General features: G+C 34.9%; 1 protein-coding gene across 2 annotated transcripts; it reads left to right on the top strand.

Moving 5' to 3' along the window:
- The first annotated feature begins 1,240 nt into the window (after positions 1-1,240).
- Positions 1,241-14,500, top strand: paqr5b (progestin and adipoQ receptor family member Vb). Of its 2 annotated transcripts, XM_073837070.1 has the most exons (8): positions 1,241-1,386; positions 1,652-1,779; positions 5,706-5,911; positions 7,646-7,772; positions 10,328-10,372; positions 10,634-10,730; positions 10,965-11,109; positions 12,243-14,500. In XM_073837070.1, exons 1-8 carry the CDS (start codon positions 1,276-1,278, stop codon positions 12,500-12,502), a joined length of 1,119 nt encoding a protein of 372 aa, XP_073693171.1. In that variant the 5' UTR covers positions 1,241-1,275; the 3' UTR covers positions 12,503-14,500. The 2 variants fall into 2 exon arrangements, with proteins under 2 accessions (XP_073693171.1, XP_073693172.1); XM_073837071.1 differs by lacking the exon at positions 10,328-10,372.
- The last annotated feature ends 270 nt before the right edge of the window (positions 14,501-14,770 follow it).

Here is a 14,770-nt window from a genome sequence, read left to right as displayed (position 1 = left end):
GCTTTGTTGATAAGGAAGAAAGCGGCGCGCCTAGCGTTTTCCACGCATTTTTAGGTGTGACATGTGAACGGCCCCTTAAGCTGCAAAACTTGCTAACTAGCACATTATTAAGAAAGACCATTTGCAAAGATGCATAAAAAAAACCCTTATACTCACTTCTGCTGTGGGTGAAGCTGCATCCCGAATAATTTGCATAGATGCATATGTAGATCGGGATCGGCACTTTCCTTTCAAAAACGAAAGTAACGTTAATCCTCTGCATCTTCAGCGGCTCAGATGTTGGGAGTAAATGACGACTGCTATGTTCATTATTACATCCATCTCTTCCATCACACACTGGCGATTGGAGTCGGACTATTTCAGCTCGGTGAGGGCGTGTCTAAGGTAAGGCGCTCATGTCTATCAACTATCGTAGGAGCGGCCTCTGTTGGTGTATCGTCACACCGTCAAAAAGCTGAGAATGACATGATTTTAAAAATAGGTTATTACTTTTAAAGATTAAAAAAAATACCACTGGGTGTTTTATTTTATCATTGTATGGTGGTTGTGTACACAAACTGTCAACACACACGTTCAAACAACATGTAAAAGTTAGTTTTGCATCCGATGACCCCTTTTACTAAACCAAATCAACATTTGGTGCAACCACACTTTGTGTTTAACAGCTTTTGTCCGTGGTAACCTTGCACACAGTTTTTCAAGTAGCTTTGCAGGTAGGTTTCCTGAAGCATCTTAGAGACACTGCCACAGTTCTTCTGGATTTAGTCTGTCTTCAGTTTCCTCATGTAATCATACACAAATCTTACTAGATTGTTACAATTAATGGTAATTTGAATGTTTAGAAAATGTAAACTAATATTTCCCACTGACACACTGCAGCAAAAGATATAACTGCCTTAAAACCATTTTTTATTGTTTTTGAAAATACTAATAGCCTATGACTTTTGCCAAGTACTATGGAAACCTGTCTACAGATCAGTTGGTTTCATTCATGTGTAAGTTTGGAGTGAAACTCTCTGACCTCTGAAACTCATAATAATACTATAATAATACTATAATTATACTGTGCTCATGAATAGCTCCTGTGAGCGTTCTCACCTAGCCGGTGTGTCGGGTGTGTGTTCCAGATGTGTGTTCAGTGCTGTAGGTGTGTGTGTTTATGATAGTAATGTAGGTGTGATGAAAAGGGCAGGGCCAAGCGAGCCGGTTTCTGATCAGGTGGAGTGAAAGTCTGTATGTGCATTTGTCTCTCTGTACCTGCTGGTGTGTTGATGTATGTTTAGCCTCTCTCTCCTGAGTCAGTCAGGCACTGAGGGCCGTTCATCTGGGAAAATGTTCAGCCTGATCAAACTACGGCGTGTCTTCACTGTCCACCAAGTGCCCAAAGTAAGTTTATTCATTTAAGAAAAGATGATGTGATTTTAACTAGCTCTAGTAGTTTAAGGTGTTGAAAACAGATGATAGAGGTCAAGAATCACTTGATTTTTGTTCTTTACCCTTATTATTGTGCAACCTGATGTGATACAGCTTGAAGGTACCCACATATATTTTCCTATTATTTTGTTGACTTGCCTTTTTACCTTTTTGTTGAGAGAACTGGTTTGCTGTCTTTATTAAATGAGCAGTTTGTGTAATTTGTTTCCCATGGTAGGCATTTCATGAGGACGGTATTATCTCTGGATATCGACACCCTAGTAGCTCAGCCACAGACTGTGTGTTGAGTCTCTTTCAGCTCACCAATGAGACCCTCAATGTCTGGACACACTTTCTACCAACCTGGTACAGTGAAACAAGTTCATTTGCGCAATCTCTGTCACTCTTTATCGCTCATGCTCACATTCTCTCTCTCTCTCTCTCTCTCTATATGCATATCTCCATGTCATTGCCACTTTCTCAGTATGGCTTTTACAGCAAGTTTTGTTGTCTTATAAAGATGATAGTATATGAACTCACACAACTTTAATAGCACATGGCTCTGGGTTCCATGGCAACAGTATTTAGACTGACTGTGTGTATGGTGTGTTGAGACTTACAGTAGTTTGACTTGAGAATCTCCAGAATGGTTGTTACGTCCCTCACCGGGCTTTAACCCAGCTGAGCCGCTCCTAAGAGACTTCACCTTGCTGGGATGATGACAGAAGTCCAACCAGCACTGCTAATGAGCTCCTAGTGTGATTCTCAACAGTGCTTTCTCTAGACAAAAACATGTCACTCATGTCACCATTGGTTCTATAACTTCTGTCAGTCTATTTGGCTTGAAGCTTGTAGTGCTATATTGGTCAGTCATAACCCTTAAACCGAGTTAATATTTTAGACAGTTGCCTACTTGTCATTTCATTACTTATTTTTCCAGACAACTTCCATTCACACATTTAATCATTAATATCTTTCGATTCAGCCTCATTTTAACCAGTGCTTTATAGTAGAAAAAAAGAAAAGAAAAAGGATCCCACACACTACAGACCTGCATATAAATCTATAGCTTTATTAACTACGAGCCAGTGCTTTACAACAAACCTTTTTTAAGTCACACACATCTACCCTTATATTTCCTTTTCATGTAATAAACAGAAACATACTTCATAAATAAGAAATATTATTATATATTATTATATAGAAAAGAAAAAAATATATAGTACTATACAATTTATGCAGAACAGTAGAAAAAATATTTATATATATATATATATATATAAAATATTTGAACGTTTTCTCTTTAATTTAATGGCATTTTTGTTTTTCTGAGCAAAAAATAAATACACATTTTTCAGACTAAAATGTCAGTGTAACAATGTTCAGTGTAACAATCTTGTCAGGCATATTTACAATAAAAATCAATTTATGACAAATTAAAAGATGAATTACCTTCACACCAAATACATATACATTTTTCAAATTTGCAACTATCGTAGGATTTGCCCATTTGTCAGTAAGAATTTTTTACTTACTTTACTTTTTAAATTTAATATACTCCACTATTCTTTTATATATTTTAATATGTACAAGTCAGAGTAAGCATGTTGTTTGAATTTTTACATAAATATTGTGTTACACTAAATGACAGTGTAACATTATTTCAATCAAATTTTGACATTTTATTCTCCAAAAACTTATTTGAAACCTTAAAAGTAGACACTTTATTTACATTTAATGTGCTTTCTATGGACATAAAATCACTTTTGTGAATTTCCTTTGATGTGGATGTCTTAACTTTGACCCATATGTATATATAATAAAGCTATAATAAACATATAATATAAAACATATTATTTTATCAAGTTTATTTATTAACAGTCTTTTTTCTTTTTTTCTACTATTCAGCATAAATTGTATAGTACTCTAGCATAACTCACTGTTGCAGTGTTGGTTGCTGCATGATAAACTGTGTTGAATCTTTCTCTTGCATATACTAAATTATTAAATATATATGTAAATTTACAGTTCAGTGCAAAAACACTTTTCCATTACTTGTCTATTTAAAGTTCAAAGCTAACACATCCTCTGATCCCACACAATAGTTAAATACACAGTCAACCAGCAGTAAATCAATAGGACAAAATTTGGAATCTGTAACCCGACTCTGTGTTAATGTTTGGTTATATTAAACTCACTGATCCCTCTAAAACAAGCAAGAGTAAATCAGACCTGCAAGTGAGATTCATCTTTTAAAAATCTGAGATTTAAAGACTAGAATCAATAAGACTCTAAATACCAATTTTTTAGGGTAAGGCTGACACTGCTAAATCTAAGATGCTGTTTGTAAGTAGTAGATGTTATGTTTCCATGGATTTCCAGGGAATTTAAGTGTTTGTTTAATAGTAAATATATATATAGTAGCTGGTCTGCAGGGGTGGGAACCCTGAATGTACAGTATGATGTCTTTAGCAAATCTCCTTTACAAAAGTCTATCATCACTATTCATTCTTATCTTTACTGTACATACTGCACAGCATAGAAATCAGCCTTACCTGTGGTCTTTAGAGATTAAACTAGACCTATAGAAGCCTTAACTGATAAGAGCGATTTGTGCAATGTGTGCATGTTATGTCTACATGTGTTTCTGTGTCATCCTGTCACATACATCCCTATAGTAACAAACTCTGTGAGCAAGTCTGGGCAGGTTAAATATTTGAATACAATCATTTTATTTATCTTTGTCATCCTAAGCTTTTTTTTTTTCTCATTTCCACAGTAAAACAGGTTCACTTGCTTAAATATAGATTATGTAGTTTCCATGTAAGCTCCTACGGTTGAACTCAAAAGTTTACATACGCCTTGCAGAATCTGCAAAATGTTAATTATTTGACCAAAATAAGAGAGATCATACAAAATGCAAGTCATTTAGTACTGATCTGAATAAGATTTTCACATAAAAGATGCTTACATATAGTCCACAAGAGAAAATAATAGTTGAATTTATAAAAATGACCCCATTCAAAAGTTTACACACACTTGATTTTTAAGACTGTTTTCTTAACTGAATGATTCACAGCTGTTTTTTTTTAGTGATAGTTATTCATGAGTCCCTTGTTTGTCCTGAACATTTAAACTGCATGGTGTTCTTCAGAAAAGTCCCTCAGCTCCCACAAATTCTTTGATTTTTCAGCATTTTTGTGTATTTGAAACCTTTCCAACAATGACTGTATGATTTTGAGATCCATCTTTTCACACTGAGAACAACTGAGAGACTCATATGCAACTATTCCAGAAGGTTCAAACGCTCACTGATGCTCCAGAAGGAAATACCACGCATTAAGAGCCAGGGGGTGATTTTTTTTTTTTTTTTTATTTGAAGATCAGGGTAAATTTTACTTCTGGGAAGCATGTAAGTATCTTCTGAAGGGCAGTACTAAATGAAAAAGAAATATGGTATTTAGGCAAAATAAGAAAAATATACACATTTTTATTCTATTTAAAAGTTTTCACCCCCAGCTCTTAATGCATTGTGTTTCCTTCTGAAGCATCAGTGAAAGTTTGAACCTTGTGTAATAGTTGGATATGAGTCCCTCAGTTGTCCTCAGTGTGAATAGATGGATCTCAAAATCATACAGTCATTGTTTGAAAGGGTTTAAATACACAAAAATGCTGAAAAACCAAAGAATTTGTGGAACCTGAAAATGTTTTCTAAAGAACAGCAGGCAGTTTAACTGTTCAGGACAAACAAGGGATTCATGAACAATTATCACTAAACAAAAAATACACAGCTGTGGATCATTCAGGTAACAACACAGTATTAGGAATCAATATCGATTCTTAAATCTCAAGAATTGCTTAGTCTAGATTAGAATTGATAAGTCAATATAACAGCTCATAAACAATGCCAGGTTAAAACCTCAGAAAAACATATTCAGTGACCATAAAGCATTAGTTGGCCTGTACTTCATCTGATATATATCCAAATAATCATTACCGAATCAAATCGCAAGCTTGTTAATCAGAATCGAATTGTGAAACTTTTGTCAAAACCCAGCCCCAGTGGAAGCTACAGTATGTAAGCAGTTGTCCTTCTAGCCTTTCTGTGGAAGTTCATAAAATGCAAAACATATATTTTTACATCTCCTGCCTACAATGTTGACTCCAGCAACAGAAAACTTCACGGAATTATTTTTTCACTGTATAAATAGTTTGTTGTGAGTTGCAGCATTGCAGTGCTGTGTCAACATCATGGTCTGTCATCATCTCATGCCTCTCTCTTTCACTATCAGGTATTTTCTATGGAAGTTGATGACAGTGTTGTTGATGGAGGATGCGTGGTATGATGCATACACATGGCCTCTGCTGGTCTTCTTGCTTTCCTGCTGTATTTATCCATTGGCCTCCAGCTGCGCCCACACCTTCAGCACCATGTCTACCCGCTCTCGCCATATCTGTTACTTCTTTGACTATGGAGCACTCAGCCTGTACAGCCTCGGTAAGACAGGAACACACAGGCACATTCACTTCAACACTATCAGTTCCTTGGCTGGCAACAGAAAATATTGCTACAAAGATAAAGGTCAGGGTTCAAAGTTCTGTACTGCAATATTTAATAGCAACAATGGAATTCTTGCGCAATTACTGCAAATACAGATTACATTAAATCATGTACAGCAAATGTCACATACTGTACGTCTAGGGATGCACTGATAATAGAATTCTGTCCAACACATAAGCTGATCATTATTTAGATTTTCGCCAATTGCTAGTAAATAAAACAAAAAGACTAAAATATAAAATAAACCATTTTATAAAACATTTAACAATGTCATTAAATTATTATAGTTTTTAAAGATTAACTTTAAAAGAGCTTCAAAAGACTGTAAAGATAATCTAAACGTTTGGAATGGTTTATTTATATTTTGAAAGAAGTCACTTATGCTCACCCAGGCATTTAAAAAAAAAATATATATATAGTAAAAAATTTTAATATTGTACAGTTTTCTTAAAAAAAAAAATTCTATTTGAATAAATTTTAAAATGCCATTTATTCCTGTAATGGCAAAGCTGAATTTTCCACAGTCATTACAGTCTTCAGTGTCACATGATCCCTCAGAAATCAATCTGATATGCTGATTTGGTGCTCAAATAACACTGTCGTATTTTTATTAATGTTGAAAACTGTTTTTTGTTGCTAAATTGACCAAAAGTGACAGTAAAGGCTGTATTATACAGTAACAAAAAAATCAAATAAGTTCTGTTCAATTAATTTTCCATTTATCAAAGAATCCAGTAAAGAAAGGTTCCAAAAAAAAATCAACGGAAAATTCAGTTTTGCATCACAGGAATAAATTCTATCTCAAAGTGTATTAAAATAGGAAACCACTATTTTAAAATGCAATAATATTTCACATTATTGCTGTTTTTTCCACATTTTTAATTTAATAAACAATGCCTTAATGAGCAGAAAAGTCTTCACCATAAAACATTAAAATCTCACAGATCCCAAACTTTTGAACGGCAGTGTATAACAAAAACATATAATGTTTTTTACAAAAATACCTACATTTTTAACTTTTATAATATTAAGAACTATTATGAATTATTGAGCACACAATATTACATATGACACTGAAGACTGGAGTCAGACACTGCTGAAAATTCAGTGTTTGCCATAACAGGAATAAATTGCATTTTAAAATGTATTCAAATAGAAAATTGTAAAATAAAAACAATTTTTACTGTATTTTTCATCAAATAAATGCATCCTTGATACGAGACTAAAATCTTGATATTTGCCAGTTTAGATAAATTGAGAATGCACAATTAAATATACAGATGAATTTAAAAATCTGTAATACCAGACAATAACCAGTATGGTAATATGGCTATGAATAAATTCAGCATATGTACATAAGTAAAGTACATAAGACTTACTGCACCTGTGATTGTACCTGCACCAGCAAGTTAAAAAATACACTATATTTGAAGGTTTCCTTGTTACAGTGTTATATATGGTTACTATATGATTAGGGTTAGGATTACTTACATGTAATTATGCATCTTTAATTAAAGGACACCTTAAAATAATGTGTTACCATAAACTATAAAACAAGAAAACCTCACAGACTTACTGTACAGCACAAACGGACACGCATTCACACATCATTACCAATTCCTCCACACTGCATCAAGCTGTAATCATGTGACTGACTGCATGTTTATGCAGGTTCAGCGATCAGCTACTCTGCATATGTTTTTCCTGACGCATGGGTGAACAGCACCTTTCATGCATACTACATCCCTGTAGCTGTAATAAACACCATCCTCTCAACCAGCCTGGCCTGCTACTCGAGGTAAGGCTCCATGCCATTCTACATTCCTCTTTGCTAACATACCACCATACTGACAGAAATGCAGGTTGCAAAAATGTGGGTTATGTAATTGTGGTGAGTGACTATGTAAGTACTGTATGTGGAAAAACACCCTGATTTACATAACATAATTTACATAACATAAGTTAAAAACAGTAGCTATATTACAGAAACTCAGAAATCTAGTTGGTGAATCATTTTTGTCAATTTGTTATTTAAATGAGTTGTCCAAACCACTACATTCACTACAAAGCTTCACTTTTCCAGTGCTGGCTACATCTGAAATTGCATAGATACTTCTTTTAAATAAGTACATCCTAAATGTATACACACAAAAAAAGTATGTTGTATATAGTAAGTATGTGTGTAGCATGTAATCTGCATGTACTACATTTGTCAGAGTATCAGTTGCATGCCTTCAGTGTCATTCCTTTCTCATGGCTTCATGGACTGTAAAGTGTCCATCAGATGCACACTACAGAATCACATCAAGAATCACATCATCAGTACTTTTTGTCTACTGTTTTACAAATACTGTGAATTAGCAGTGAATTCTGTACTACTGTTTTCATATACTGTATTTTGCTTACTATATAGTCAGGAAGTCTACTGGTATTCAGCCTATATGGGCCATTATACAGAATTGATGCAAACTGCTATTCAAATATTAGATGTTTACTAAGATCCTTTCTATCCATTATCTATCGAAACCCACAATAATATTTAAAACATAAGTAAGGAATAATTGACGACGGGCCGTAGAATTCTTAGAAAATAATGCACACCCGAGGTGGTGATGCGGTCACGACGCGAAGCGGAGTGGCCGTTACACCTCGGGTGTGCATTATTTTCGTAGAATTCTACGGCCCGAAGTCAATTATTCCGCTTATACTACAGTTACCACACCTCAAGACATCGATCAAATGATATATTTCAAGACATTCGTCCCGTTTTTATCCTTAAAACGCTATTGTGAGTAGGATTAATTTCTTACGCAGCTCATTCAACAGCTTCGTTGCTAGTTCCAAAACGTCATTTTAGAACTAGTAACGACGCTTGGGCTGTTAAGAGCAAAATAATGGCGTTAATAATGAAGTTTAGACAGACCGACAGACAAGCAGACAGACGGAAAGAGTGAGGGAGAGAAACTAAGTGTATGACTTTACCTCTCTCAAGTCTGTGTGTCTCTCAAAGGTGACTGGCAGCATCGTCTCTACTAACAGTTAGACTTTAAGTTCATTTTCTTCAAGACCACGCCGTTGTTTCCTCGCGTGTGAGAGCTGTCATGTCGTTTTTAAGTTGTTAATCGTCAGAGCAGCGCTAACAACATTAGCGCGAATGCTAACGCGAGTGCAAACTAACATTATGTGTGTGCGTCTGTGAGGTGAGTGAGAGGGGGCGAGAGAAAAAGAGTTTGTGCTTTCCGTACATAATAAAACGTAATATAATGTGGAATAAAACATGGAAATAATCTGTCGTTTTTATCCGGATGTTTACTGTATTTATTAGTTTGGCCAGTGTTATTGTGGGTTTTAGTTATTTTGCTGTTTTGGGCTGTAAGGACCTTTGAAATAACTGAAATCGTATGGCGAAGTGATATAGACATGCACTGCGGTCTAAAGCTGCCTGGAACTACGTTCGCCGTGCGTTTCCCTGAATATAATGCACACCTCTAGAACGTTCGTCAGCCAATCAGATTCAAGCATTCAACGGCCCTGTAGTATAAGTAAGCTTAATATATATATAAAATCATCATTTAGTCTGTACTTGGATTTGGGAGGTGTCTGTCACAAACCCTAACCCCTAAATTTCTACTTATGAAAATTATATCGAAGTACTTTTTGTATTTTATTTAATTGTGTTTTTTAAAGTACCTTTTTAATTCTTTTTTTTTTTTTAACGAGAATTACGAAACTTTATGTTAAAAAATTTGTCCCACATGTCTCTGTCACTGTGTTTGGTTTAGTGCATTGGCTGAGACTAAATTTATGATTAGGAAATATTAATTTGCCACTCTCTTTTATAGCTACATGGTCAGGTTCCATCATTTTGAGGTAAATGTGTTCAAAAGTATGAAAAAATCACCATTAATCACCATTTTTCTATAATCAAGGACACTTTTTTATATCATTACATTTAGTTTTTTTATATGTGTGCTACTGTTCAGAACTGTGCTAGGTGAGAATGTGTTTATTAGCATCTTTGAGCCAGGGTTAAACAGGGGGGGTGTTATCCCAATCCCAAAATTGTAACTAACAGTCAAAAATAAAGTATACTGAATTATCAACTAAGATTTTATGATAGTGTTTGGTTCAATGTATATTCAAACATTAGTGTTACTGGAAAAAGTTAAACTACTATGAAAATTGTTTATGCTAGTAGAAAATGTAGTTAAGTTAGTGTATATGATTAAATAAGACAGGTTATAAATTCAGTCTGTGCTAGAGTAAGTATGTGAAATACGAGACTTGTTATATAAACATGACATGGTAGTTTTATAGTTTAATATTATTTTCGTTTTCCACTTTTTTGTTAAGGCTTGGCTTACCGTTCCTTCACTACAACCATGACATCGATGAAAGGTGACAGTTTAAACAGAGAATGTGCCAGAAACCCCTGTCACTCACTAACATGTTTTCTTTATCTGTCTTTTAATATAATATGCCTCATAATGTAATTAACACAAAACGCTCCACCTAACTTTGTTAATGTCGTGCTTCTGGGTTTTAGTTCTTATGAATCAGCCTCTCTTAAATGTTACTAACAATTACGTGACCTCACCACCGGCACTGAAACCGATGTTATCATTAACTAACATAAAAATGTCTTTCCCTACATGTCAGATTCTCCGAGAGACAAAGCCCACGGCTGAGTAAGGTGTTGCGAATTCTTGCCTTCTCCTACCCTTACCTGTTTGACAACATTCCACTCTTCTACAGGGTAAGTTTCAGCATACCATACAGTACAACCAACACAAATACCTAGAGTGTTCAGACGCAGATCAGTCAGGTTAAATAACCAGATAGGAATGAAGTTGGTAATGCTGTGATGTGTTCTGGAAATGAGTGCTTTATCTATTTATCATGTTGTATGTGTTGATCACTGGGGAAATATATAAATATGAGTACAGTACAAGGCGTAACCTGTCATTATTTTTCTCTTACCACTTTCTAGTTGGTTCTATGTGTTGGTGAGGGTTGCACTAATAATGAGGCAAACTCCATTCATGTTCAACATACATTGCTTTCTTATCTTACTGCCTTCCTGTTTGCAACCCACTTACCTGAGAGACTGGCACCGGGGCGCTTTGACTACATAGGTAAGTGATGCCACATACAGTGCCTTGCAAAAGTATTCATACCCCTTCATTTTTTTCACATTTTGTTTTGTTGCAGCATTATGTTAGACTGCTTTAAATTAGTTTTTCCCCACATCAGTCTACACTCCATACACCATAATAATGACAAAGCAAAAACCAGATTTGCAAATTTTACAAATTTATTAAAAATAAAACACTGAAATAAGTACATTGCATAAGTATTGATACCCTTAACTCAGTACATAGTTGAAGCACCTTTACAGCCTCAAGTCTTTTTGGGTATGATGTGACAAGCTTTGCACATCTGCATTTGGCAATTATCTGCCATTGCCTCATCTTTTCACCTCTCAAGCTCTGTCAGCTTGGATGGGGGCTGGCAGACATTTTCTAGAGTCCTAGTTGTTCCAATCGTCTTCCATTATGGATAATGGAGGCTACATGCTTCTGTGAACCTTCAATGCAGCAGATTTTTTTCTGAACTCTTCCCTAGATCATTGCCTTAACGCAAGTCTGTCACTGAGCTCTACAGGCATCTTGACCTCAGGACTTGGTTTTTGCTCTGATATGCATTTTCAGCTGTTAGACCTTTTCTGAGAGGTGTGTGCCTTTCTAAATCATACTCATTCAAATGAATTTGCCACAGTTTAACATCTAGAAGCAATATGAATGCTCCTGAGCTAAATTTTCGAGTGTCCCAGAAAAGGGTATGAATACTTATGCAACGGGATCTTTTCAGTTTTTTTTTTTTTTTCAATAAATTTGCACAAATGTTAAAAACCTATTTTTTGCTTTGCCATTAGGGAGTAGCGAGTGTAGATTGATGTGGGGAAAAAAGTAATTTAAAGCAGTTTAACATAATGCTGCAACAAAACAAAATGTGAAAAAAATAAAGGGGTATGAATACTTTTGCAAGGCACTGTAAATAGTAGATTTTTTTTTCATAATCTGTAGAAGAACCCAAGTGTGTATGAACTAGTTCACTACCAAGGTTTTTATAATACAGACAGCATCTGTTAAATTAAAAAGTCCTGAATCAAATTTTTCAAAACTACATCTTTAACACAAGACTACAGGTATTTCTTGAGGAAGTCGTCAGTGTTTTCAAGTAAATGTCTCTCTTCTGACCCCTACAGGCCACAGCCATCAACTGTTTCACGTGTGTGCAATAATTGGGACACATTTCCAGATGAAGGCCATCGAAGCTGACATGGTGCTGAGACAGTCACAGCTGCTGGCCACCGCTCCTCCTATCACTTTTAATAACACGGTTGGATCATCTCTGGTCTGTGTCTGCATCAGTCTGGGAATCATATGTCTTTTTAGTCTACCTCTGCTGTATGGCAGCTCAGAAACACAGCTTACAAAAACAGAAGGAAAGAAATGCAAGCACTAAAGGCTCCTTGAGACAGGGGGTCTCTGAAAGATTAATTGCAGTCTTGCACAAGCTACCAAAGTTATTATGAAAATATATCTAGGACATTCTTACTGGATATTACGTTATAAAAAAATCCCCAGGAGCGGCTTGTAAGTTTACTAAATCTATGCAACCTGAAATCGCAAAGAGTAATGAATGCGTTACTACATGAATTCTGCTTCTCAGGGAAGAGCAAAAAAAGGCACTGAATATCAGGACAATGCAGGTCAGTGGGAGGGTGTGTCAAAACGGTCTTATAAGGTGTACAGAAACACATTTATTAAATAAATGAAGCATCATAGTTAGGTTTACGGTATCAAAATTGAACAGATAAATGTGGAATAAATACAGAAACACCCTAATTTACTTAACCAACATACTATAATACATAATAGAATTGGTGCTCATTTAGTCTGTCTGACATTGTCCATCCAATTTTCTTACGCTACTTATTAGATCATGTGTTTGGAATGAACTAATTCACTTGAATGAATCAGACTTTTACAAATGAGAGCAGACTGTTTGGAATGAACCAATTCACTGGAATGAATCAGACTTTCCTACACTACATTGGAGAAGGAGAACCATTTGGAATGAACTGATTCACTAGAATGAATCACACATTCCTACACTACATACTGAATGATGGGAACATTTGGGATAAACTAATTCACTAGAATGAATCACACATTCCTACACTACATACTGAATGATGGGAACATTTGGGATAAACTAATTCACTAGAATGAACTTTCCTACAATAGGATTGAGAAAGGGGAACTTTTATGTGAGCATAAATTTTCTTTTCAATTTTCAGACATTTGGTCATATTCTCAGGATATAGAGGATTTTTCACTCTAAAACGAAAATTTGCTGTTAATTTACTCACCCTCAAGCCATTTAAAATGTGGGTGACTTTTTTCCTAAGTACACTCTTAAAAATAAAGGTGCTTCACAATGCCATAGAAGAACCTTTTTGGCTAAATGGTTCCTGAAAGAACCTTTAACATCTGAAGAACCTTTCTGTTTTACAGAAGGTTCTTTAAGCTGAAAGAAGGTTCTTTAGATTATGAAAAGGTAAGAAAGAGATGGTTCTTTAAAGAACCTTTGACTGAATGGTTCTTTGTGGAACCAAAAATGGTTTTATGGCATCGCTTGAAGAACCTTTTAAAGCACCTTTATTTTTAAGAGTGTAGAGCAGTAAAAAAGATTTTTTGGCTGAAACCATGGTCCTTGGTGATTCATAAAAAGTCAATGGCCACCATCAGTAGAGAGTCCAAAAAAAAGGCTTACGCAACACAAAATTAGTACCATAAACAAACTTGTGAATTAGATATTTGAAACAATTCAGAAACAAACAATTTCGCGGAAGGCTATGTATTACTATAATATTGCAGGCCTAAATAATGTTTAGTTTTTGCTTCATAAGATCTCAATATATCATCAGAAGCCACAGGTATTAATTTTGTTATGCCTGCATATATATATATATATATATGTTTTATTTTTTTATTATTTTTTATGAATCAACAAGGATTATGGCTTCAGCTAAAAATCTTATTTACTGCTCTACTCAAGGAAAACAGTCACCTACATTTTGGATGGTCTAAGTTTGAATAAATTAACAATTTTTTTCTCTGACAATTTAAATGAAAATGTGCTCCATTGTATACATGGTCCTATTTCTTTTATATGTAGACAAACACCTCAACAAATGCACTGTGTAAAAATATTTTTAGTTGCAGGTGTGTGCACAGTCTTCCAAAGTCCAGAGTGACAGCTTTTGTATATTCTATGTATTTCATTTCTGTTAAACTGCACCACATTTTTTCCCCTTGGGTATCAACAAAAGAGTGTGAGAGATATTACATATTTTCGTAACATCAGGTCACACCTGGGTCATGTAACCACAAATGAAACTATTTATTGTTTTCCAGATTCTTTATAATAAAAAAAATATTTCTAATCAACCTAGAACTGTTTTTTACTTCTTTTTGAGACCTATAGTTACCTTTGTCAGTGTAATGCCAAGAGAAGTTAATATTGATATTATATTGGAATATAGACTGCCCTCTACAGCCTAGTGGAAGTATAGTCTCACAAACTCTGCAATACTCATTGTCTGTGTTGAGCAAAGTGATTTCAGAAACAAATTTTTTATTTTTTATTTTTTTGTAACAATCTCTTGTCAGTTATCTGTATACATTTACTCAAACCTGACATTATATTGAAACTAAAACGATGTGT

This window comes from Garra rufa, chromosome 3 (assembly GCF_049309525.1).
Source record: "Garra rufa chromosome 3, GarRuf1.0, whole genome shotgun sequence".
NCBI lineage: Eukaryota > Metazoa > Chordata > Actinopteri > Cypriniformes > Cyprinidae > Garra > Garra rufa.
This window is presented reverse-complemented; position numbering and strand designations above follow the sequence as displayed.

Excerpts from the sequence above, each read along its gene's own strand:
- paqr5b (XM_073837070.1), top strand. The coding sequence starts at position 1,276 with ATGTTTAGCCTCTCTCTCCTGAGTCAGTCAGGCACTGAGGGCCGTTCA. Across the intron at positions 5,912-7,645 it reads ACTCAGCCTGTACAGCCTCG|GTTCAGCGATCAGCTACTCT; the intron begins GTAAGACAGGAA and ends ATGTTTATGCAG. Across the intron at positions 10,373-10,633 it reads AACCATGACATCGATGAAAG|ATTCTCCGAGAGACAAAGCC; the intron begins GTGACAGTTTAA and ends CCTACATGTCAG.